Source organism: Sminthopsis crassicaudata, chromosome 2 (genome assembly GCF_048593235.1).
Source record: "Sminthopsis crassicaudata isolate SCR6 chromosome 2, ASM4859323v1, whole genome shotgun sequence".
Lineage (NCBI taxonomy): Eukaryota > Metazoa > Chordata > Mammalia > Dasyuromorphia > Dasyuridae > Sminthopsis > Sminthopsis crassicaudata.
In genome coordinates this window covers 514,005,348-514,029,724 of record NC_133618.1, presented here as the reverse complement: position 1 = coordinate 514,029,724, position 24,377 = coordinate 514,005,348, and the positions used below count along the sequence as shown (strand labels likewise).

At 44.9% G+C, this 24,377-nt stretch overlaps 1 protein-coding gene across 2 annotated transcripts in view; it reads left to right on the top strand.

Annotated features, from left to right (window-relative positions):
* Positions 1-241: 241 nt before the first annotated feature.
* Positions 242-24,377, top strand: part of MYH7 (myosin heavy chain 7) — a 31,635-nt gene continuing 7,499 nt past the window's right edge. For both annotated transcript variants that reach the window (XM_074294288.1, XM_074294286.1), the window contains exons 1-31: positions 242-305; positions 2,752-2,792; positions 3,221-3,429; positions 3,780-3,923; positions 6,000-6,156; positions 6,366-6,393; positions 6,793-6,901; positions 6,989-7,081; positions 7,167-7,230; positions 7,391-7,489; positions 7,654-7,757; positions 8,778-8,916; positions 9,700-9,818; positions 9,953-10,102; positions 10,387-10,557; positions 11,302-11,611; positions 11,931-11,998; positions 12,459-12,546; positions 12,794-12,911; positions 13,084-13,207; positions 13,604-13,740; positions 13,953-14,208; positions 15,360-15,602; positions 16,620-16,796; positions 17,364-17,509; positions 18,775-18,865; positions 20,887-21,276; positions 21,846-21,972; positions 22,201-22,319; positions 23,187-23,383; positions 24,123-24,306. In XM_074294288.1, coding sequence (XP_074150389.1) covers positions 3,229-3,429; positions 3,780-3,923; positions 6,000-6,156; positions 6,366-6,393; positions 6,793-6,901; positions 6,989-7,081; positions 7,167-7,230; positions 7,391-7,489; positions 7,654-7,757; positions 8,778-8,916; positions 9,700-9,818; positions 9,953-10,102; positions 10,387-10,557; positions 11,302-11,611; positions 11,931-11,998; positions 12,459-12,546; positions 12,794-12,911; positions 13,084-13,207; positions 13,604-13,740; positions 13,953-14,208; positions 15,360-15,602; positions 16,620-16,796; positions 17,364-17,509; positions 18,775-18,865; positions 20,887-21,276; positions 21,846-21,972; positions 22,201-22,319; positions 23,187-23,383; positions 24,123-24,306 — 4,353 coding nt within the window. In that variant the 5' untranslated portion in view covers positions 242-305; positions 2,752-2,792; positions 3,221-3,228. The remainder of the gene's footprint in view (positions 306-2,751; positions 2,793-3,220; positions 3,430-3,779; positions 3,924-5,999; positions 6,157-6,365; positions 6,394-6,792; positions 6,902-6,988; positions 7,082-7,166; positions 7,231-7,390; positions 7,490-7,653; positions 7,758-8,777; positions 8,917-9,699; positions 9,819-9,952; positions 10,103-10,386; positions 10,558-11,301; positions 11,612-11,930; positions 11,999-12,458; positions 12,547-12,793; positions 12,912-13,083; positions 13,208-13,603; positions 13,741-13,952; positions 14,209-15,359; positions 15,603-16,619; positions 16,797-17,363; positions 17,510-18,774; positions 18,866-20,886; positions 21,277-21,845; positions 21,973-22,200; positions 22,320-23,186; positions 23,384-24,122; positions 24,307-24,377) is intronic.

Sequence of the window (24,377 nt, the reverse complement as noted above, 5' to 3'; positions counted from 1 at the left end):
GAACTGCCCCCGCCCTCTGGAACTCAGACCCTGCGAGATCTCCGTGCCATAACAATGACGACCACTTCCAATTGTTTCCTATCCCTCAGGGGGGTGGGGGAGAGCACTGCTTGGAAAGGGGGGAGGGGGACTGGGGGAAATGCTTCTGGTGACAACAGCCCTTTCTAAATCCGGCTAGGGACGGGGTGCGGGTGGGGGTGGGAGCACCCTTCAGTTCCATATATAAGGCCCCTGAGACCAGCACCGATTCCACATTCTTCTCTCCTTGTCTCTCTCTCTCTCTCTGGCTGATTTGCTTATCTCAGGTAGGAGTGGTGAGCCTGTGACCTCCCTCTGATGTGTCTGAGCCACCGAGGATTGGGAGGGGACAGGAGGTGCTCACCGGGAAGGGATTGGCTTAGTGGGATAGGACTGGTAATCCCTGTGGGTCTGTGCACCTGTGCAGCTATACCTGAAAGGTGAAGGCAAGTGCATGGGGGTTACACCTGGGATGAGGAGGGCTGTGTGTGTGTGTGTGTGTGTGTGTGTGTGTGTGTGTGTGTATCTGAGGGGATTTCCAACAAAGTTATGTGCCCAATGACCTACATGGTGTATATTCGCTGTGTAAGATGTGGCTTGTGAAATGCTGTTTGTGTAAATTTATGGGTCCATATAATGATCAATCATATTAGAGACGGGCATTTATGAACATGTGTCTCTATGGGCATGCCCCCCCCAAGTGGAAGTAAAGGTAGCCTAGAGAATGAGATTTTGTAGAATACCTGAGAGTATGGGACACATAAAAGCATGTATGAGGTATGTCCAGGTATGTATAATGTATGTCGTGAGTCTAAGAATGAATCCTACTTCCATGTATATATGTATATATATGATATCCAGTGTATGTGTGCAATCATGGATATAGATCCATATTGAATTAGATATATAGATTCAGATATATCTATATTCCTAAGCACATATGTATATCTGATGACATCCATACATGCATGCAATGAGATTCGGATATGTGGCTACTCATGTGCATATGCATATAGATGGAATTTTGGTTTTAGGATTCAGAAAGCCTAAATCTAAGAAAAAAAATACTAGCTTTGGAGTTAGAGTATTTGGATTTGACTCCTACTTTTGCTACATACTACTTAAGGGGCATTGGCAAAGTCACCTAGCCTCTTTAGGTCTCAGTTTCCTCATCTGAAAAAAGGAGAGGCTTAGATGAGGCTTTAAAATTTCTTCCAGCTCTAAATCCCATGACCTTAGGACTTGAGTAGAATCTATGAACTGTACAACTCTAAACATCACTTAATTTCTCCGTGCCTCATTTTCTACGTTTGTTTAAAAAAAACTTTAAATCAGCATAAATACAGGAATTATTATTATCCATAAAAACACTTTCCCCACAGCATCCCAAAGATCTGGAAAGTACAAATAGTTTTGCTCCCTTTTAACAGATGAGAGAACTGAGGAAAAAAGTAACTGAGTTGTCCAAAATGATGCAACTATTAAGTGGAAGAAGTAGGATTTGAATGCTTGTTTCCTTACCACAAATCTAGCACTACTTCCTAATTATCATTATGTAAATAAGTCTGCAAGATATATTTGAATCTGCTTTGAGAGAATGTTTGGGAGGGATGGATCCAGACCTTGGTGTGGGGACAACTTTCAGTGATGGAGATCAGCAGGAGAGGTTAGAGCAGTCCCTCGAGCTTCTCAGGCTCACCCATTCAGAATGAACCAAAGGTAGGGTTGGATCAGATCTTGGTCTAAAGCTAGCATTTATATAACACTTTAGTTTGCAAAGTGCTTTATATATGTTAACTTATTTGATCTTCATAACAATCTTGTGAAACAGATGCTGTTATTTTTTCCCATTTATAACTGAGGAAACTGAGGCACAGAAAGGTTAACCTACCCAGGGTCCCATAGCTAGTAAATGTTTGGGGTCTTCCTGACCCCAAGTCCTGAGCACTATCCCCTGAGCCATCTAGCTGCACCTACCTCACATTGACTTTCATAGGAGGCATACTGGTTATATTTTGAAAGTACAGGGAGTTATTAGAAAGTGTGTGTATGTGTTTGGAATGTGTGTGTGAGAGACAGAGACTGAGAGAGGAAGAGAGACACAGAGAGAAACCAAGAGAGAGGAAGAGAGAGACATAGAGATAGAGAGGAAGGCAGAGAGAGTGATAGAAAGAAAGCATCTAGAGGGGATGTGTGTGATGGGTATGTATGATGGGCGTGTCTGGCTGGGGATGCATGGTGTGTGACACCCTCTGAGTGGATGGATGAAAGATGAATCAGCTAGCATGCTCTAAGTGTTTTTCTGATAGGGTGAGACTTGTTTCTAATGGTTTATGGAAATTAGAGTTATTCATTAATAGCCACACTTTCTATAAACTGTGAACAGAAACATGGAAAGAGTCTTTCAGCAGGGGTGGGATTATCTCCCAAATTGGTGTCTGAAGGAGTGAGGGAAGTTGAACCACCTTCAGAAAATCAGCTTGCAGCTTTGATCTTGAGGGTATAATGTCTGGGAGAAGGGAAGGGAAAAAGATAATAGCAAAACTGACCACCCTCATCCCAATCCCCATATGGGGTATGGGGTAAGGAGAGAACACACAGGCTCCTGAGGATTATCAGAATGAAGGAGAGTTAGGGGTAAGGAAGAGAAGGGCAAAGATGAGGGGATTTGCTGGGCTACGGGGTAAGGGGCCTCCCCTTCCTATTCCCTGACAGCTCCTTTCTGCTTTCCAGGTCCTCCCTCCTCTGCTGTGTACTCTTGAGGAGAATACTAGGTAAGTGGTTGGAGGAGGGCTATTGAGATGACAGGATAAGTGAGAAAGGGAGGATGGACGTAAAGTCCAGCAGCCCCACAGCTTGGGGAAAAAGGGTGTCCTCATTTCTTCCTACCTTCTACAGGGGATCTCCAGAGAGTGACTGAGACTCCATAGGGAGTCTACCAAAGGAGGCATAAAATGAGGGCAAGGGAAAGGGACATACTGAGAAAAGCCCTCCAACCCACACAGTTCACACCCAAAGCATCTTTTCTTAGTGGGGTGTCTCCAGTCTGAACAAAGAGCTTTTACTTTGTTTTCCTTTGTTGCTAGAACTCAGTTGCTGGTGGGAGGAAGAAATAGGAGTTATACTGTGGGGTTTAATCTTGCAGAGATTGGAAAGGAGGAGGAGAAAATAGGGAGGTCACCCTGCTTTTCCCCTCACTCAGGTGTAGCCATGGGTGATGCTGAGATGGCCGCATTTGGGGCAGCCGCCCCCTTCCTTCGCAAGTCCGAGAAGGAGCGCCTAGAGGCACAAACCCGGGCCTTTGACCTCAAGAAGGATGTCTTTGTGCCTGATGACAAGGAAGAGTTTGTCAAAGCCAAAATCGTGTCTCGGGAGGGGGGCAAAGTCACCGCCGAGACTGAGAATGGCAAGGTAGGCCACATGGTGGGTAGGGAGGTATGGCCAGAAGTCCCAACGGGGCAGACAAAGTCACATCCCTGAATCCAAAGTCCCCGTCTTCTCCTGGGTCAGGGACCTATACTATCCTACTTTCATTTGGATAACCCCTAACCTCCCTTCTTCCCTGGAGATTTTGGTTCTCCCCCAACCTCCTGGTCCTTGGCCTTCCTCCTGACCCCACTCCTCAGCCATCTCCAGTCCCCTCAGCAATGCTCATGAGTCCTTTCCCCAGTTAACCTTAACTGCTAATGTTTTTCCAAGAGTATGAAAAGGATGCCTCGGGGGAGTATGGTCTGGTGATGACTCTGGGTTGGTTGTTGCAGACGGTGACAGTGAAGGAGGACCAGGTCATGCAGCAGAACCCCCCCAAGTTTGACAAGATCGAGGACATGGCCATGCTGACCTTCCTGCACGAGCCCGCCGTGCTGTACAACCTCAAGGAGCGCTACGCCTCTTGGATGATCTATGTGAGTGCCCCATCCGGGCCAGCCTCACGCCTCCCTCTGCAGATATTTTCTGCACGCCAGCCAGCCCCTCCATAATGGAAACTGGCATCACCCTTGGCACTACCATCTCCATTCCATCTCCAGACTCTCCCACCTGTCCCCTTCCTTTGTCCCACTGTCACCACCACCCTAATTCTGGGTCTGACTATCTCTTGCCCAAACTATTATAATAGATAGTTTCTTTATTAGTCTCCCTGCTCATCTTCCAATCTCATTCCCTTTCAACACATCACTATCAGATTAATCCTCCTAAAGGACAACTGACCACATCATTCCTGCATTTTAAAAGCTTCAGTCATTCCACATTGCCTCATGAATCCAACCCAAACTTCTGAGCCTGGTATTTAAAGTTTTCTATAATCTGGCCACAAGTCTAATTTAACTCTCCTTTATGTGTTCCACACTCCAGATAAACCAGATTATTCATGTATTCATAAATACATCCCATACTTTCTAGGAGGAAAAATGTTGGATTTGGGATCAAAACGATTGGAATTTAAATCCTATCTAAAATACTAGCTGTGTAACCAACAGAGAGTCCTTTGCAGCCTCAGATTCCTCACCTATAAAATAGAGATAATAATAGAACCTATTTCACAAGATCATTATCAGAATCAAATGATATACTACATATATTTTCAAGCCTTAAATCACTATACAAATATTAGTTATATTTATTAACTATTATAATTTCCAGTTCCACGCCTTTCTTCTTCTTCTTCTTCTTCTTCTTCTTCTTCTTCTTCTTCTTCTTCTTCTTCTTCCTTCTTCTTCTTCTTCTTCTTCTTCTTCTTCTTCTTCTTCTTCTTCTTCTTCTTCTTCTTCTTCTTCTTCTTCTTCTTCTTCTTCTTCTTCTTCTTCTTCTTCTTCTTCTTCTCCTCCTCCTCCTCCTCCTCCTCCTCCTCCTCCTCCTCCTCCTCCTCCTCCTCCTCCTCCTCCTCCTCCTCCTCCTCCTCCTCCTCCTCCTCCTCCTCCTCCTCCTCCTCCTCCTCCTCCTCCTCCTCCTCCTCCTCCTCCTCTTCTTCTTCTTCTTCTTCTTCTTCTTCTTCTTCTTCTTCTTCCTTCTTCTTCTTCTTTTTGGCAAGGCAACTGGGGTTAAGTGTCTGAAACCAGATTTTTAATTCAGATCCTCCTGACTCCAGGGCTGGTGCTCTATCCACTGTCCCACCTAGCTACCCCCATGTTTTTGCTTATGCCATTCCTATATCTCCCTCCCACTTCCACCTGTTTAAAACCTATACCCACTCTTGTTCAAATATCATTTCTCCATAAAACTTTCCCTGTTCATCCAGCTGGAAATTCTCTCCTAAAAAACAAAACAAAACAAAAAACTTTTAACACTTTGTAACTCTCTCCGGAACTTACTATGTTTAATTTTGTATTAAAGTTATTTGCATATACCCTTTTCCCCCTACTGGATTATGAGCTATTTGAAGTCAAAGACAATATCTTTCTAATCCTTATATCTATCTCCCTTAGCACCTAATATTGTGTCTGGCACCCCATAACTGCTAGCTGAACATGCTGAGTTCAAGGTTTCATTCTGATCTATACCTTCTTTACCCCTTGGAGCTCAGATGTTTCTGTGCTCTGTGTCCACATGCTGTTATTCACTTAAATATATAATCATCTTCTGGTTCAATTCTAACCTCTTGGTGGGCATAATTTTTTTCCTCCCCCCTTTTCCTCTTTTTGGATCTGTATATGTGTGTAGCACTCTTGTTTAGGGATAGATACACCCAGGAACAAAGAGACAGAAAGAAGACTGAGAAATACAGAAAGATCCATGGAAAGAGAGCCACAAAGAGAGAACAGAGAGACATACAGGAAACTGGACACACAGAGAGACAGATAGGGAAACGTCCAGGGGGACAGAGAGAGGCACAGGGATACAGGGACACAGAAAAAGACACCAAGACATAAAGACCTAGAAACAAGAAGAGATCCTTGTGTGGGTGTTTCCCATTTCTGAGACTGCTTTTCCCTCCCTGCTCCCCACTCTCCCTGAGCCTCCTCTCTGTCCCCCTCCGGCTGCAGACCTACTCCGGCCTCTTCTGCGTCACTGTCAACCCCTACAAGTGGCTGCCGGTGTACAACGCGGAGGTGGTGGCTGCCTACCGGGGCAAGAAGAGGAGCGAGGCCCCGCCCCACATCTTCTCCATTTCGGACAACGCCTATCAGTACATGCTGACAGGTGAGAAAGCGCCCCTGCTTTCCTGAGGATGGCCCAAAGCTCTCACCCCACCTCCTTCCTCGTCAGAAAGTCTGGGAGATGGGGAAGGAAAAGCAAGGACAGTGTCTATTTGGGGGGGGGGGATCAGGAACAGAGAGAATGTCAGAGAGGAAGATGTTGGAGTTACTTCTGTACTCTCTGACTCCCTTCTTCCTGTTTTCTTATGGCAGATAGAGAAAACCAATCTATCCTCATCACGTGAGTAACCTACCCCTTCCATCACACCCCAAATCCAGGATCCCAGATTTAATCTAGAACCATTAAATTCTCTCTTTCCCACTTCCCCCAAATCCAGCCCACCGGCCTCTCTCCTTTAATCCTCCTATCTTCTCTTTAATTCTTCCTTTCTCTTCTAACTCTTCTCACTTATTTTTCCCTTCACACTCTCCCTCTTCTCTTCCCTTTATCTTTCTTCCCTGCTCTCATTCCCTCTATGTCATCTTCCTTATTCCTTTTCTTTCTCCTCCCTCATCTTCTAGTTGTCTTCTCAGAAACCTTCCCAGCTCCCTCTGGTCCTTACCTGGTTCCCTGGACACAGCTGGTATACAATAATCCTTTTTTTGGCTACTCCATTTGACCAAGTGATTGTCCCCACAGTGGAGAATCCGGGGCAGGGAAGACTGTCAACACCAAGAGAGTCATCCAGTACTTTGCAGTCATTGCTGCCATTGGGGACCGAAGCAAGAAGGATCAGACCCCAGGAAAGGTCGGTCTGTCAATCACCTGGGGAGCGTGATCCAAAGAAGGAGGGCTACAGGCCCTCACCAAGGCTCTTCCCTCTCATTCTCCCTAGGGTACCCTAGAGGACCAGATCATCCAAGCCAACCCTGCCCTAGAGGCTTTTGGCAATGCCAAGACCGTGAGGAATGACAATTCTTCCCGCTTTGTGAGTAGCACTTGCCTCCCAGTTTGGGACTTTTAGTCGGAGTCCTCCTCTTAACTCTCTCACATTTCTCTCCTCAACTCCACAGGGCAAATTCATCCGAATCCATTTTGGGGCAACAGGGAAGCTGGCATCAGCTGACATTGAGACCTGTGAGTGAGTTGGGTTTTTCAGGGCCAACCCCGAGTTCTCTCCCAGCCTGCTTCACCTGTGACTATATCACTCTTCCCGTCTGTCTCCTTTCCCCTCCTCCTCCAGCTACCTTCATGTCTCCTTTTGTGACTCTCCTTTCTCTCCTTTGCCCTCTCGCAGACCTCCTGGAGAAGTCCCGAGTTATCTTCCAGCTTAAAGCAGAGAGAGATTATCACATCTTCTACCAGATCCTGTCCAACAAGAAGCCAGAGCTGTTGGGTAGGTCAGATGAAGGAAGCCTCCTTTTGTGCTGGGCTTCTGTGTCTGTGCCCCAGGCCCAGTGGGGTCCCATCCACCTGCTGGGTTATGCCAGTTTGGACAGGGCCCGTAGGGGAGAGGCAGGGGCTGGCACAGCCTCCTAATTCCTGCATCTCTTTCTCTAGACATGCTGCTGATTACCAACAACCCCTATGACTATGCATTCATCTCTCAGGGAGAGACCACTGTGGCTTCCATAGATGACTCTGAAGAGCTCATGGCCACTGATGTGAGTGAAGCTACTGGTGTTCCAAAGGATTGGAACAAATGGAATTAATTCAGCTCCCTCAGATCCCTGGGGGCCAGGACTGAAATACTCCTCCCTGCACAGGGTTCCCTGGGATCAGCACCTAGGTGATATGATGGAACAGTGCTGGACTCAGATCCAGGAAACCTGAGTTCAAATCCACCCTTAAATACTTGTATCTGACCCTGAATATGTCACTTCAATTCTGTCTTCTCTGTAAAATAGGGATGATAATAATTACACATACCTCCCAAGGTGGTTGTGAGGATCAAATGTACTAATATATATATAAAGCACTTTACAAACTGTAGTGGGCTATATAAATGCTAACTGTAACTATCATTATCATGAGATAGATCAGGTTTGCCCTGTGCCTTAAGATAGATCATTGACTTAGAGTAAGGAAGGACCTTAAAGGCCATAGAGCCCAAGACTCTAATTTTAAAAATGAGGATGCTGAGACCCAGTTACTTTAAGTGATTTTCCTAAGATCAATTAGGCAGAAAGGGGTGGAGCTGATGTTCAAACCCCGGTCCTCTGGCTCTAAACCCAGGACTCTTTTCACTGTCCCCAACTGCAAGGCACAGGAGGCCAGTCAGGCAGCACCAAAGCCCCACCATGCCCTCTCCCACCCCCCTCAGCTAAGCCTGTTGCTGTTCTGTAAGTCTAGGCAAGAGAGGCAGAGAGGGAGACTCCCGGTGAGCAAAGCCAAGGTAACAAGCAGGGAGGCTAATACAGCACCAGTGAAAGAAGCTGTGAGCACTCACTCCATAGGAGAGAAGGGGCTTTCTCTCTGCTCCTGCCCTCCCTGCTAGGTAGGGAACACCTAGTCCCCCAGGTATTGGTCCTCTGCAGGAGAAAGTCCGAGTCCACAGGGCTCTTCTTGGATGGAACTGGGCCAGAGAGCTTGGGCCCACCTGGCAGGTCTATCAGCAGCTTTGACCTAACAGAAATTTGGCCAACCTGGCTTTGAAAGGTATCAAATGCTCTCCTTGTTTACAGAGTGCATTTGATGTGCTGGGCTTCACTCCTGAGGAGAAGAACTCCATCTACAAGCTAACAGGGGCCATAATGCACTTTGGGAATATGAAATTTAAGCAGAAGCAGAGAGAGGAGCAGGCTGAGCCTGATGGCACTGAAGGTGAGGGCCAGCCCAGGCTCTGGCAGTAGCCTCCTAATTGGTATCCACTCAAATCTCTCCCCTCTCCAATCTGTCCTTTTTACTGCTGCCAAAATGATTTTCTTAAACTGTAGGTCTGACTGCATTACCTCTTACTCAATAAATTCCAATTGTCTCCTATCATCTCTAGGATCAAATATGAACCCCTTTGTTTAACATTTAAGGCCTTTTACAGATTGGTCCCAAACTACCTCTCCAGACCCATTATTTCCCTTCACCTCCCCTTTTACAAGCAGCCACACTGACTTTATTACTGTTCCTCAAATATAAGGCTACATTTCATTCTATCTCATCTTTACTCAGACTATCTTCTATGCCTGGAATACACTCTTTACTCTTAGACTTTTCATTTCTTTTAAGATTCATCCTGAGAATCACTCCCATACAAAGCCTTTCCCTTCTCCACAGCTGTGGAGCCTTGCTTTCCTGATCTATAAAATGAAGAAGTTATTATTATTAATTCCTATAAAATGGGGCTAATAATCATACCTGGCCTTTGGGGTTATTGTGAGGATAATATGAAATAATATTCATAAAATATTTTTTTCAAATTTTGAAAGAATTATATGGCATCTATTATGTTAACTATTATTAATATTATAATCTCTGGCATATGGCATTTAATAAATTATTTTTGATTAATTAATTAACTGCTTAATGAAGAAACCATAGAATTGATCTGAAAATGAGTTAGTTCTCATACTGCTATCTAAAACCATCTGTCTCCACTGTCTGTTTTTCCAGAGGCTGACAAATCAGCCTACCTCATGGGCCTAAACTCAGCCGACCTCCTGAAGGGGCTTTGTCACCCGAGGGTGAAGGTGGGCAATGAGTATGTCACCAAGGGGCAGAATGTCCAACAGGTGAGTCTCCTCCTGGGGGCAGTCAAATGGCAGAGGCTAGTGGGCTGGTCTGGGGCTCTCCATTCCTAGGAGAGTCTTTGCCACGAATTCTACCAGCTCTACTTTGGTCATTGGGCTCCTTCTCCTACCTCTAGGTATCGTACGCTATTGGAGCTCTTGCTAAGTCTGTCTACGAGAAGATGTTCAACTGGATGGTGACGAGGATCAACGCCACGCTGGAGACCAAGCAGCCACGCCAGTACTTCATCGGCGTCCTCGACATTGCCGGCTTCGAGATCTTTGATGTGAGTGAGGGGATCCAGTAGTGGGTGACAGTAGCTATGGCAAACAGGGGATGCTTTTGGTCATCAGGTGCAAAAAAAGCCAGGAGGGATTAGAGAGAAGAAAATGACAGTCTTCCATGATCTGGCTTCCCCAGCTCCGCCTTCCCTACTCCCCCAACACATTAGTTCACTTCAGGAAGCGCCACCCCTCTGTCCTGCTGAGGGCAGGGTCCTGCCCTTCCCTCATGTGGGCTTTGTTCACTGAGTGACTGACCTGTCCACTCTCCCCCTTCTGCCCCTTCCAGTTCAACAGCTTTGAGCAGCTCTGCATCAACTTCACCAACGAGAAACTGCAACAGTTTTTCAATCACCACATGTTCGTGCTGGAGCAGGAGGAGTACAAGAAGGAAGGCATCGAGTGGGAGTTCATCGACTTTGGCATGGACCTGCAGGCCTGCATTGACCTCATTGAGAAGGTGCCCAGGCCCTACTTCCTTGACCCCAGCCCCCAGACAGAGGGATGGCATTATGTCCGTGCCAAGACATGGAGTCTAAGTAACAAGAAGTTAGAAACAGCATCCTGACCTCTTCTTCTCAGTTCTTTTGTTTCAATTCCTTCTGGAATTAGTAGGACCAAGAGAAGCCCTTCCCTGTGGTCCTAGTCCCTCCCCAACCCTTCCTCTCCATCAAGGCACCCTCTAATCCAGTATATTCAACTTTTCTGACTTCCACTTATCACCAAAATAGGAAATTTGGAGGTAGAGCAAGGGATAGGGAAGGCAGCTCATAATTTTTACTTCCAACAATTCCAGAAGTTGGAAAATATGGTAATGGCAAAAAATAGTGGTGATGATGTTGATGATGTTTATGATGATGATGATGATTCTCAAACTTTCAGATAGATATCATAGGATTTCAAACAGGAAGAGATTTTAGAAGTTATCATAGTCCAAATTTCTTTTTGCAGATGAGGAAACTGAGATTCAGAGAAGTTAGGAGAATTATTCAAAGACATAATAGGTAATAAGGATCAGATCCAGGTTTCAAATCAAAGAGTACAACTTCAACTTCATTGCTCTACAATACACTGTCTTCTAGAGACTAAGACCTTTTCTTCTACAAAATCTGTATCAATACCAATCAATATTCACGTTTACTTCTGTCACCCTTTATTTCATTTCCTTCTTTCCTGCCTCACTTCCTTTCTTCCTCCTCCACAGCCCATGGGCATAATGTCCATCCTAGAAGAGGAGTGCATGTTCCCCAAGGCCACCGACATGACCTTCAAGGCCAAGCTCTACGACAACCACCTGGGCAAGTCCAACAACTTCCAGAAGCCCCGAAATGTCAAAGGGAAGCAGGAAGCCCACTTCTCCCTGGTACACTACGCCGGCACGGTGGACTACAACATCCTGGGCTGGCTGCAGAAGAACAAGGACCCGCTCAACGAGACTGTGGTGGGCCTCTATCAGAAGTCCTCCCTCAAGCTGCTCAGCAACCTCTTTGCCAACTATGCTGGGGCTGACGCACGTAAGAAGAGTGGGAAACGGGTCCCAGAGAACTAGTCAGTGGGGCTTTAAGGAGATGACCCCTGGCTACAGACATATTGGGCTGTAATAGAAATCCTAGTGTTGTTATACCCCAAGATTCACATATCCATGAGAAACAGGAAAAAGAGAGCACCAAGATATCAGCATTTGACATTTTGAGGTGGGGGGGGACAGTCAGTCCAACAGGCTCCCTGGCTGATGGAACTGCAAAGAAATAGTCAATGTTGCTCCTTCCCTGCCCATGTCCTTGCCCTTGACTTCATGTTAATGTCTTTTTTTCTTGACCATCTTCCCTACAGCTGTTGAGAAGGGCAAAGGCAAAGCCAAGAAGGGCTCTTCTTTCCAGACTGTGTCTGCCCTGCACAGGGTGAGTATCTCCCTCCAATTCACATTATATTCCATGGTCCTCACCCTTCCCTGACAACTAGGCCCTTCTCTCCTATTCATCTTTTTATCCCTCTCCACCTTTTACTTTCACATCCCTCTACTTGTCTCCTTTGTCTACCACTATTTTTCCTCTTTTCTTTGTTCCTACTTCTCTTTATTTTTCTACTCCATCTCTTTTGCCTCTCCCCATCTCATCTCTCATCTCCCCTTCTCACTTTCATTCTTATCCATTTTTTCCTTTCCCACTTTTCCCTTTTTCCTGTTTTTCTTTTTCTTTCTTTTCATCTCCTGGTTCCATTAGTTTTATTCTCCCCTTTTTTTTGCTTGCCGCCAATCCCTTCCTTTCCTTATAGCTCCTTTTCTCCTCTCCTCTTTTCCTTCCCTCTCCTCTCTTCTTTTATTTCTCATTTTTCCTCTTTTTCCTCCTTTTCTGACTTCAGGAGAACCTAAACAAACTTATGACCAACCTCCGTTCTACTCATCCCCACTTTGTCCGTTGCATCATTCCCAATGAGACCAAGTCTCCAGGTGAGACCAGGACGTTCAGGAGATCTCAGTCCATTTCTGGGCAAGCACTGCCCAAGGACAATCCTAGCTTAAGACATTTCCCAAACCATTATCCTGGAGGGACATCCTACAAAAATAGAGCTCTGTTCTCTATCATTATTCTCCCCCAAACCACATATTGCTTTCCATTCTCATAGATTTTCCATAACCCTCCCTTTTTCTAGACCATTATGCATTTATCTTTTTTTTCTTCCTCTCCTGTTTACAGGAGTGATGGACAATCCCTTGGTTATGCACCAACTACGCTGTAATGGAGTACTTGAGGGGATCCGAATCTGCAGGAAGGGATTCCCCAACCGCATCCTCTATGGGGACTTCCGACAGAGGTGGGTGATGTTGCTTAAAAAAAGTATTTGGGGGAAAAAAGGCATTTGAGTCTGGATGTAGGATAGGTCAGAGGTGGGGAGAACTGTGGTGGGGAGCTCTGTAAGTCCGAATTTTCCATTCAGACAAGGACTACCCAGACAATGAGGTAACTATCCTAACTCCTCCCTTCAGGTATCGGATTCTGAACCCAGCTGCCATCCCTGAGGGCCAGTTCATCGACAGCAGGAAGGGGGCAGAGAAGCTGCTTGGCTCCTTGGACATTGACCACAACCAGTACAAGTTTGGCCACACCAAGGTGAGAGGCAGGGCTTACTGGGAAAATGTAAAGACTTCTTCAAAGCGAAGGGTGTGACATCTCAGCTGGGAGAAGAGCAGAGTTCCTGCTAAGTCCTTTACAACCCACCATATCTTACTTATTCCACCAGTGTCATCTTATTTCTTCTTTTTCTTTCTACTTCTTCCCAGGAGTCAGAGTCCTCCCTATGCCCCAACTCTTCTCTGGTATCTGGGAGAATGCACTAGGATAAAGGGAATTTAAATCTCCAACATTAGACTTTGGAATCTCATGTTACATCTTTTACAACAGATACCCATCTTCAGCTTCTTCTCACTTCCCAATTTTTACTTGGGGATTCTTCCATTGAGATAACCTTCATTCTCCTTTTCTCTAATATACGTACCTTCTTCTCAGGTATTTTTCAAGGCTGGGCTGCTGGGTCTTCTGGAGGAGATGAGAGATGAGAGACTTTCCCGCATCATCACCCGAATCCAGGCCCAGTCCAGAGGTGTTCTCTCTCGTATGGAATTCAAGAAGATCCTGGAAAGAAGGTGAGAAATGTTATAGGAAAGGTTCTCCAGTCTCCACTTCAAGGGCTAAATGTTCCTGTTGGTCGTCAAAAAAGAAGAAATAGGGTTAGTGGCAGGGTAGGTACATCACAATTACAATTTTAGGAACTAGAAGGTGTAGAGAAGATTTTTCAGGGTCCTGATAAAAACAGGGAGTGGATGTTCCTTTGATTCCTTTCTCCTGATTTCCACAGAGACTCCTTGTTGATAATTCAATGGAATATTCGTGCTTTCATGAGTGTCAAGAATTGGCCCTGGATGAAGCTTTTCTTCAAGATCAAACCATTGTTGAAGAGTGCAGAGACAGAGAAAGAGATGGCCACCATGAAGGAAGAGTTTGGGAAGCTCAAGGATGCCTTGGAGAAGTCAGAGGCAAGACGCAAGGAACTGGAAGAGAAAATGGTGTCTTTGCTGCAGGAGAAGAATGACCTACAATTACAAGTCCAGGCGGTGAGATCCAAGGGCCCCTCCAGCTTTCTCTTTTTCATTTTCCTTCCTCAATTTCCCTTTCAGGAAAGTTTCCTCATATTTACATCAAGGACATGCCCAATGTCACTGAATCCACAATCTTGGTTCCTTCTCCCTCCAAAAAAAGGTTTCTAGAAATAACACATTCAAGGAGCATTAGCAGAGGGTTCTCACTGAGCAGTGAACAAATGTCCTAACTCCCAAACCGTCCACATCTCCTTTGCTTAGATTCCAATGGGAATGTTCTCTGCTGATAGGTTTATGTATCTGATAATCACATTTTTTAATTATGTTGAATGCTTCCCAAAGCACCTTAATTCCTAATTTCTCATTTGATCTTCACAACACCCCTGTAAGAAGAAGTATTATTTACCCCTCTTTCAGGGAGATTAAATAAACTGCCTCAGTCACTCAGCAAGTGAGAGGCAGAGCTAGGGCCAGCCCCCAGATCTCTTTATCCCTGAGCAGCTTTTCCTTTCACTAGAGTTAAATCATTGCCTCTCTAGAGTAGTTGTAATCTGTGCAGTAAGAGAGCTTACCCACACTGATGAGATCACAGATTAATAAAATATAGAAATAGAAAGATTTCTCCTTGTCCTTGTTTATTTCTCATTCTCTTCTTCCAACCAAGTGCACCAGGAAAAGATGACCAAAAAAGAGATAGGACTAGGAATTAGACTTGTATTTTCATTAATAGAATTCCTTTACCAATGCCAATCAGTACCTTCTCTTCTACCTATAATCTTAGGGAAGTCCTTATAATATGGAGAAGATAAGTGACTTGCCAAGTGGCATACAGCCAACATGTGTCAGAAGCAGGATTTGAACCTGGGATAGGCCAGTTCTCTATTCATTTCAAGAAATCCCTGAATTTTTTCCCTCTCCAGTACTTCCTCCTTCTAAGGCATAATGTCCCAGAAGTCTTTTTCTGCCTTCTCTGAAAGTTAATATAGGCTGGGAAGCTTTAAGGTTTGGGATCTAAAGACAGGAGGTCCCTGTCCATGCCATCTAGCACATTCCCCTAGAAGAATTGGGTCTCTTTCCCCTTCTTTCATCCCCCTCCTCACTGGAAGAAGGACAGAGCCCCAGCTAATAAACCTCCAAACCATCCTCATCCTTGGCCTTACTCTCAGGAACAAGACAACCTTGCGGATGCAGAAGAGCGCTGTGACCAGCTGATCAAAAACAAGATCCAGCTGGAGGCCAAGGTGAAGGAGCAGACGGAGCGCCTGGAGGATGAGGAGGAGATGAATGCTGAGCTCACAGCCAAGAAGCGAAAGCTGGAGGATGAGTGCTCAGAGCTCAAAAGGGACATAGATGACCTGGAGCTGACTCTGGCCAAGGTAGAGAAGGAGAAGCACGCCACAGAGAACAAGGTGAGCAAAGTTCCAGCCAACATAGCTACTAGTGATAGCCAGTTTCATAGGATTTTAAATTCTCCAATTGTCAAAGATCTCTTCATAAATGCATGGCCCATTCATAGAATCGTAGGTTCATAGATTTAGGGCTGGAAGTATTATAGAGGGCATGTTGTTCAACCCTTCATCTTATAGGTGAGGAAACAGAGGCACAAGGAAATAAAAAGATTTGCCCATAATCACTCAGGGAGTAACCATCACAACATTACACTGAGTCCAGACAAATGGAACCACATTTGTCTTAGAAACCTGGAAGGATGAATCTTCCACAGCTTCCCTGTATCCCTCAACCCAGAACTTGAAATGTCCCCTGATATCAGTTATCCATGAAGTTGGAGAATAGTTAATCCCCATATTTAGTTCCATAGAACTGAAAACAGAGGAACAATTGAGGAATACTTTCCTAACTATTCAAACCATACTTATAGCAAATACAATATCATCCTATCTTCTTTCATAACAGTTCATGGAGTTGACTGTCCACTAGGACAACTATGATGATCTATTCTATCCACCAGAATGTCCACTTTTCTTAAGTGTACATTGACCATGTTCACATTTACTGATGCCTTTCCCTTCATGGTCCTTCGTTCTTTCTCTTGTTCCCTAGGTCACTAGACTAGGTAGGAACAATTTTCATCATTCCATAGAAAACACATTCATATTTCTGGCCAATTCCCATCCAATTCCTATGAAAATCTGAAGAAAAAATTTAAGAGAGAGAAGCAAAGCTGTTTCCTTTCAGTTCATTGCCTGATTTCTTTAATAACTCTAGGCTCATGGATCTAGCACTGACCATGGTACAGTGAGCTTTCTCACATATAAGAATCTATCATAATTAACCAGGTTCCATTTTTGATCACTATTGTGATCCGTGGAATTGAATCCTTAGAAATTCCCTTTGAATAAACCCTTGTGATTCCACAAGTGGTGTACCACCAGGGGCCTCAATGGTTGGGGTTTCTTGGATGCTAGGTCAAGAACTTAACAGAGGAAATGGCTGGTCTGGACGAGATCATTGTCAAGCTGACAAAGGAAAAGAAAGCCCTGCAGGAAGCCCACCAGCAAGCACTGGATGACCTTCAGGCTGAGGAAGACAAAGTCAACACTTTAACTAAGGCCAAGGTCAAGCTGGAACAGCAAGTGGATGATGTAAGTAGATGGCCATTTGTGGGACTGCAATACCATATTAGTATAGCCTTTGCTGGGTGGAAGATAGGACTAGAGAAAAAGAATCTTTCTTTTTTATGTTACATTGTCAGGAGAAAAAATAGAAAAGACTGAGAAAATGATTCTAAGATCCTAGTCATTAACCTAATCTCATCAGTGTTATCAGAGATGACTGAGGGATCTCCATTGTCACCCAAATTCAAGCCCATTTTTTCTGCCTTGAACAGAATTTCTGTTAGGGAAGGGATGTAAGTTCTTAACAATTGTGTGAGTTTCAATTCAAAAAGGGATTGTTAGGGATCCTAAGATTCCATATGAAATCTAACCTTCAGTGATCATTCCATATAAATTTGGGGGTTCATCTATATACTTCTAGTGATGTCTGTCCAGTAGAATCTTGGCCAACATCTTTCTAAAAATGACTTCTTCCATCTCCAATTTGTCAATTATGATTTTTCTATTATGGGGGTGATGGATCTCACCAGATTACTAAGTCAGAATCTCCCATCTCACCCTGAATTGTTGGTCCATTTTCTTTCTCTATGCTAGCTGGAGGGATCCCTGGAACAGGAGAAGAAGATTCGAATGGATCTAGAGAGGGCAAAGCGAAAGTTAGAAGGTGATCTAAAACTGACTCAAGAGAGCATCATGGACCTGGAGAACGATAAGCAACAGTTGGATGAGCGGCTGAAAAAGTACAGTGTGCCCCACCATCTTCCCATTCCTTACTTAGCTAGAAAAGATTATTTTTGTTATTGACCTGATTAGCCATACCTTTTCTGCTAGTAATATGTCTCTTTGATTATATTTTTTATGTCACTTTGTGTTCACAAGTTGTCTTTGGTGATAGTCTACAGCCTGCTTAGACACACCCATATATATATAAACTCTGATGGAGCCTTGATTTCCATTTTTAGAGATTGTGTTTTTCTGAGATCCCCAGCTACCTAACCTCTTTAGGAAAATGTTGGTATTGAATAGATGGGTTCTTTCATCAAACAATATCTCAAAAATGTGTAGTACTTCCAAGTGTTATAAGATGTAAAAGATAATCACCATTCTTATTAAAATTGTTGTTCACAACTATGAGTAAATGAATGAATAATCTTGTTAGGTTCCAAAATGAGCAATAAGATATGTAGGGCAGATATCATACCCATTTTACAGATTAGGACACTCAGACCAAAAAAGTTTAAGTGACATCCAAAATCATAAAATCACAAAACCGTCAAATTTTAGAGTTAGAAGAATAGAGGTAGGGGCACCTAGGTGGCACAATGGATAGAGCACCAGCCCTGAAGTCAGGAGGACCTGAGTTCAAATCTAACCTCAGACACTTAACACTTCCTAGCTGTGTGACCCTGGGCAAGTCACTTAACTCCAATTGCTTCAGCCAAAAAAAAAAAAAAAAAAAAAAAAAAAAAGATTAGAGGTAATCTAGATTAGTTTCAATGATTTTTTTTAAACAAGGAATTTAGACATCATTTAATCAACCCCTTATTATATAGATGATAATACTGAAGCATAACTGAAACTTCCAAAGGATTTAAATGACTTGCTCCAGATTACACAATTAGTTAATGACAGAACTTAATGACAGAATCCAAATCTACTGACTTGATCAAAAAAAAAAAAAAAAAAAAATCTCTGCTCTACAATAGAGTCTCATTCTGTTGTAACCAAGTCTTCATGACCCCATGAGGTTTCTTGGCAAAGATCCTAGAGTGATTTGTTATTTCCTTCTCCATCTTATTTCTAGGAAACTGAGGCAAACAGTTAAGTGACTTGCCCAGGGTCATACAATTAGTGCCTGAGGTCAGATGTGAACGCAGGAAGATGAGTCTTCTTCACTTGAAGCTCAGCACTCTATCTACTATACCACCTAGCATAAGTAGTTGAGGTTCTTTTAGGACACCTAATTGCTGTCTCTCTCTCATACTCATACCTCCTTTTTCCACAGGAAGGACTTTGAATTGAATGCTCTCAATGCAAGAATTGAAGATGAGCAAGCTCTGGGCATTCAACTGCAGAAGAAACTCAAAGAACTCCAGGTAAGGCCTAGGAATGAAGTGGATCATAAGGCACAGAAACCTTTGTCTAGTTCTTGACTTCCCCAACTGGACCCTCCGTGGCTTTCCCTGCTCATAAGATTGTCAGATAAAGTCGAGGACTAAACTCCATCATGAACCAGTCAAGCAGAAAACAGAGACACATAAACAATCCCATGAAGGACTATCAAGCCCTTTCTTAGCTGAAAATCAGGAACTTGCTCATTCTAGTTAACCCCAAAAGAGACCATCATTACACTTAAGTTCTGGGTGAGAAAAGCAAGTCATTACAAATAAATCACAACTCATCAGACAGGATTCTAATTTGCTTTAAATTTCAACATTGTGGGAATTCAGAGGATGATAAGTCAACAAGGAAATGTAGAAATCATCTAACCCAAGTTTCTCATTTTCACAATTGAGAAAACTAAGGCTCAGGAAAGTTAAATCATTTTCCAAAAATCATTCAGGTAATAAATGTTCAGGATTTGAACATGAGTTTACTGACTACCAATCCAATGGTTCTTCCCACTGGATCTTATTACTTACTCCTTTCCTCCTGGGGGCAGTACTATTTCCTGATATTATGAGAACCTCTTTAGGGAGGAAAATGAAGTCTACTTCTCCTGCTATGGCAATGGGAACAAGTGAACTGTAACTCATAGCAGTGGTATCCATTTATCCATCTTCCTCCTCCTTCTATATTCAATTCCTTGGACCAAAGAAGGCAGGAGGCCTTTCTCATATGGCTTATATTTCTCAGAATTATAGTCATAGAGTTCTCCCCTTCTTTCCTTTCCATTCTCCAACACACTCAGAATTCTCAATTTGGGAGACTCCTTGGCAATCACTGAGTCGAATCTAGTACCCCTTATCTTTCATTTCATTGTTCTCTCACTTGACTTTTATCCCCTCTCATAGGATCAGGGATTTAGAACCTTCCAGTTCAACTTACTCATTTTATACATGAGAAAATTAAAGTTTAAAGAGACATAATGATTTGTGCAAGATAAAACTAAGTAATAAGTGGTAAAGGATGGATTCAAATTTTCTCTTAGCCTCTTCCTCCCCATCATTATCTTTCTTCTAAAAATATCTGTGAAAATCCAGCATGGGGATTCTTAACTGGTCTTTTCCATAATGGCATTTGGCCAGCAATAGGATAAAATTAGACCTATTTTTTGATTGATTCATGTTGAAGATGATGATAAATTTGAACATAGGCAACAGAAAGCCTTCTCAAGAAGGAACTGATCCATATTTTCACCTGTTAAACCTTGGCTTTAGAGGCCTTTGGAAGATCTGACCCTTTTGTGAGATAGCCTGTGACAATCAATAGTCACAAATCTTCTTCTGGAATACAGAGGGTCTGAGTTCATTCTCTGAATTAATAGTTTTTCACTAAAAAAGAATTTGACTTTCTCAAAAGGCTAATGCTTTAACTTGATTCTTTGACTTTTTAAAAGTTCTAGGTCAGACAGTTGGTCCTTCTGGTCTTTGATAAGAGACACATAATATCCTCATTTCTCATTTGATATGCTACAAAGATACTTTAACAGCCACAGACCTTTGAACAAAGGACTTCAACCTGCTTCAAGAGCTAATTTCAGTACTTTTCATTCTGTAAGCAGTGTGCTATCCTCCAGTCTCTAAAAAATAAATGAGGGTTCATTTCAAAGTGATATTCTGAAATGTTTAGATCCCATAAAATTTAGGTCTAAGGGATGCTATAATCAGAGGGGCAATACAGCGTTTAGATCTAGTGATGGATGTTAAGTCAGAAAGACGTCAAATCCCACCTCCAACACTCCAACAGCTGTGAAAACCACTTAATGTCTCTGAGCTTTAGTTTAAAATAAAATTGGGATTGGGTTCAATGACCTCTTAAAATCCCTTCTAGCTCAAAATTTATGATCCTATAACTTGTAGGAGATGACAAATTAGACCTTAGATGCTGACTTGAGAGTTCCACAGTGGAAAACTCTGCATCTCTGAGTAAGTAATGTCTCTTCTCTCTGTCCCAGGCTCGAATCGAGGAGCTGGAAGAGGAGCTGGAAGCAGAGAGGACAGCTCGGGCCAAAGTGGAGAAGCTGCGCTCGGACTTGTCCAGGGAGCTGGAGGAGATCAGCGAGAGGCTGGAGGAGGCTGGGGGGGCCACTTCTGTCCAGATTGAGATGAACAAGAAGAGGGAGGCTGAATTCCAGAAGATGCGCAGGGACCTGGAGGAGGCGACCCTGCAGCACGAGGCCACGGCGGCCGCCCTGCGCAAGAAGCACGCAGACAGTGTGGCTGAGCTGGGGGAGCAAATTGACAACCTGCAGAGGGTCAAGCAGAAGCTGGAGAAGGAGAAGAGCGAGTTCAAGCTGGAGCTGGATGATGTCACCTCCAACATGGAGCAGATCATCAAGGCCAAGGTGAGGAGGGCCTGAAGGAGGCCGGCCTGAGGGGGCCTTGGGCCCTCCATGTCCTCACCATCTCCTGATTTCATTTCTTCTCTCTGTGGAGTCTGGCTATCCACTTCATCATCCCCTGGGGTTCTTCTCGTCCTTCTCATCCTTCTCGGCCATTCCTGCTTCCCTTGATCACAAGCAGATAGCTGGCAGAGTAGATGGGACCTGGAGCTTGGACTCAGAAAGACCTGATTTCAAGTCCAGTCTCTAACAATTCACTAATGGGGGACTCTGGGCCAGTCCCTAAGTTCTGTCCTCCTCTGTGAGAGTAGGAAAGCAATCGCCCTGCCCTCAGGATACTAGTGGGATCAATGAGGTGACCCGGAGTGCTTTGCAAGCCCACACTGGAGCAGGTCTCCCTTGGTTCTTCCAGACCTTTCTCCTCCCAGGGCCTTCCCTTTCCCTTGCTGTTTCTTCTCTTCACTCACTCCTCCCCCTGGCTAGGCTTTCTGCACCTTTCCTTCTCCCTCAGTGGCTCACTCCCAGGGCCCAAGTCTGTGTCTCCCTGTTTTCATCACTCTCTCCATTCTCAGGCTAACCTGGAGAAGATGTGCCGAACCCTAGAAGACCAAATGAATGAGCACCGCAGCAAGGCCGAGGAGACACAGCGTTCTGTCAACGACCTCACCAGCCAAAGAGCCAAGTTGCAGACAGAAAATGGTGAGACTGCTCTGGGACAAGCTGAAGCACTCCATGAGCACCCTTGGGCCCCTCATACTCTCAAGCAGGCCCACAGGGTTATTCCTACAGCCCCTCTCCTTCCCCTGACGCCAAACACTCCAAGTCCCTGTTCCACAGCACTCCAGAGATCTGAAACCAGGAGTCAGAACTCAGTTTGGGGGTAGGAAGGATTACCTACTTTCAGGAGCTAAATATATGCTTCTCCAGGTGAGCTGTCCCGCCAACTGGACGAGAAGGAGGCCCTGATCTCCCAGCTGACTCGAGGCAAGCTCACCTACACCCAGCAAATGGAAGATCTCAAGAGGCAGTTGGAAGAGGAAGTCAAGGTGCGGCTGGGCCTTCTCCATTTTCAGTCCCCTAAATGTTCTCCTGATGGAGAGCAGAAATTAGCATCTCCCCCATTTCTCTCCTATAACCAAAGGAGACCTGCCACTTCCCTCTTGATTCCCCATTCCTCCAGAAGAAACATTTGCTGAAGGATGCTTGGCCCCTGACACTCCAGATGCCCCTCGATTCTTTCAGTCTCGTTCACTACCTGGAGCTCAACAGAGACTTGTTTCCAATGACTGAGGGACTTATAAATGATCTAGGAAAGAAGAGAGCCCATAGATAGCTGAGGATGAGGAAATGGAGAGATGGCAAGAAAGGGAGGACCAACACCCTTGGTGGAACTTGAAGATGCAGCCAGGCCCTGGAGTCAAAAGATAGAGCTTTGAACCCTGGCTCAGCTACTTACTATGGGAACTCGGGCAGGTTTTATTACGTCTCTGGGCCTTACTCTTCTCATCTGCAAAATAAGGGTGTGAGGCGAGGATCCCGAAGTGCTGAACTTTAGAAAGAGCATGGGACAGGAGAGAGAATCCCAAAGCTGGAGTCAGGGACACCTCAGATACATGCCTCTGAAAAACGGGGGCGTTGGACTCAATAGCCCCTGAGCTCCCTCCCATCCCTCAACCTACAACTTCAATCCTAGGACGCAGAATAAGTTTCAATAAATACTTACACATTTGTTTATTGTATTAACTGGGGGGGGGGGTAAGGACTAAAGATGGACACTGAGAAATTAATAGTAGGGAAACTGATGGGGCAGTGGCCCTCCCAGGGCATGGAACATAGGATCTTTCTCACTGCTACATCCAGAAATGGTACAAGGTTCTCTTCCTCTTCCATTCCCTCCACCCCGCCATGCTCAGGCAAAGAACGCCCTGGCCCATGCCCTGCAATCAGCCCGCCACGACTGCGACCTCCTGAGAGAGCAGTACGAGGAGGAGACGGAGGCTAAGGCAGAGCTGCAGCGGGTCCTGTCCAAGGCCAACTCAGAGGTGGCGCAGTGGAGGACCAAGTACGAGACGGACGCCATCCAGAGGACCGAGGAGCTGGAGGAGGCCAAGTGAGTCCCAGGCTGGCCAGTCCCCTCTGCCGCCACCCAGAGCAGGACTCGGGGCTCAGGGGCCAAGCCTTCGGAAAGAGGCTCCTGGGGGTGGGAGACAGGGTCCTTCCCTGCATTCTCCTCTCAGGGAAGCTTTTTGCTCGCATTATATCTTGGATTTGAATATAAGACGAACAAAAGGTTTGTCTGTGTGCAGAGAGCTACAACCTGTGGCAGGGCATTGAAGCCTGGGAAAGGCTTCATGGCAGGATCTATGTACTCAGTGCAGGAAATGTCCTTTTCTATCATATCTTTTATCTAGAACTTTATGCCAGGTTGTAAAAACATTTCTTTTTTGAGTGTAATACTGGTGTTTCTTGTCTTAAATTAAGGTCCTGGAGCTTGTGTCAGTTTTGTGTGCTCTAGGTTGTGCTGGTACCTGCTTTTGTTTTATCTAGCATGGATTCTGGATCACCCCAGTGCTCCTAACTCCTCTTCTATATAATTTTCATGTTCTCTAAGTCACTCTGTTGCCTGGCTTAAGAAAGGTTCCAAGATTCCCAGGAGTTGCTAGCCTTGAATGACTGTGCTGCTTCTGTGTTGCCTGGCTCACTCTGGTACCTAGCCTCAGGCTGCTCTAGGTTTCTCTAACAAGGTTCTAGATTAATTAAGTGGCCTTGCAAGCCACAGGAATATCCAGGAATCATTTTCCAGAAGGTTCATACTGCTTCCCTTTGCTTCCCACCTCCATCCTGGGTAGGAAGAAGCTGGCCCAGAGGCTGCAGGATGCAGAGGAGGCTGTGGAGGCCGTGAATGCCAAATGCTCGTCCCTGGAGAAGACCAAGCACCGACTGCAGAATGAGATTGAGGACCTGATGGTGGATGTGGAAAGGTCCAATGCAGCTGCGGCTGCTCTGGACAAGAAACAGAGGAACTTTGACAAGGTGAGCACAGGATAGAGAGGGACAGCCACAGGGTCGGGGGGTCGGTTCCACCATTGCTCTGGAGCCCGAAG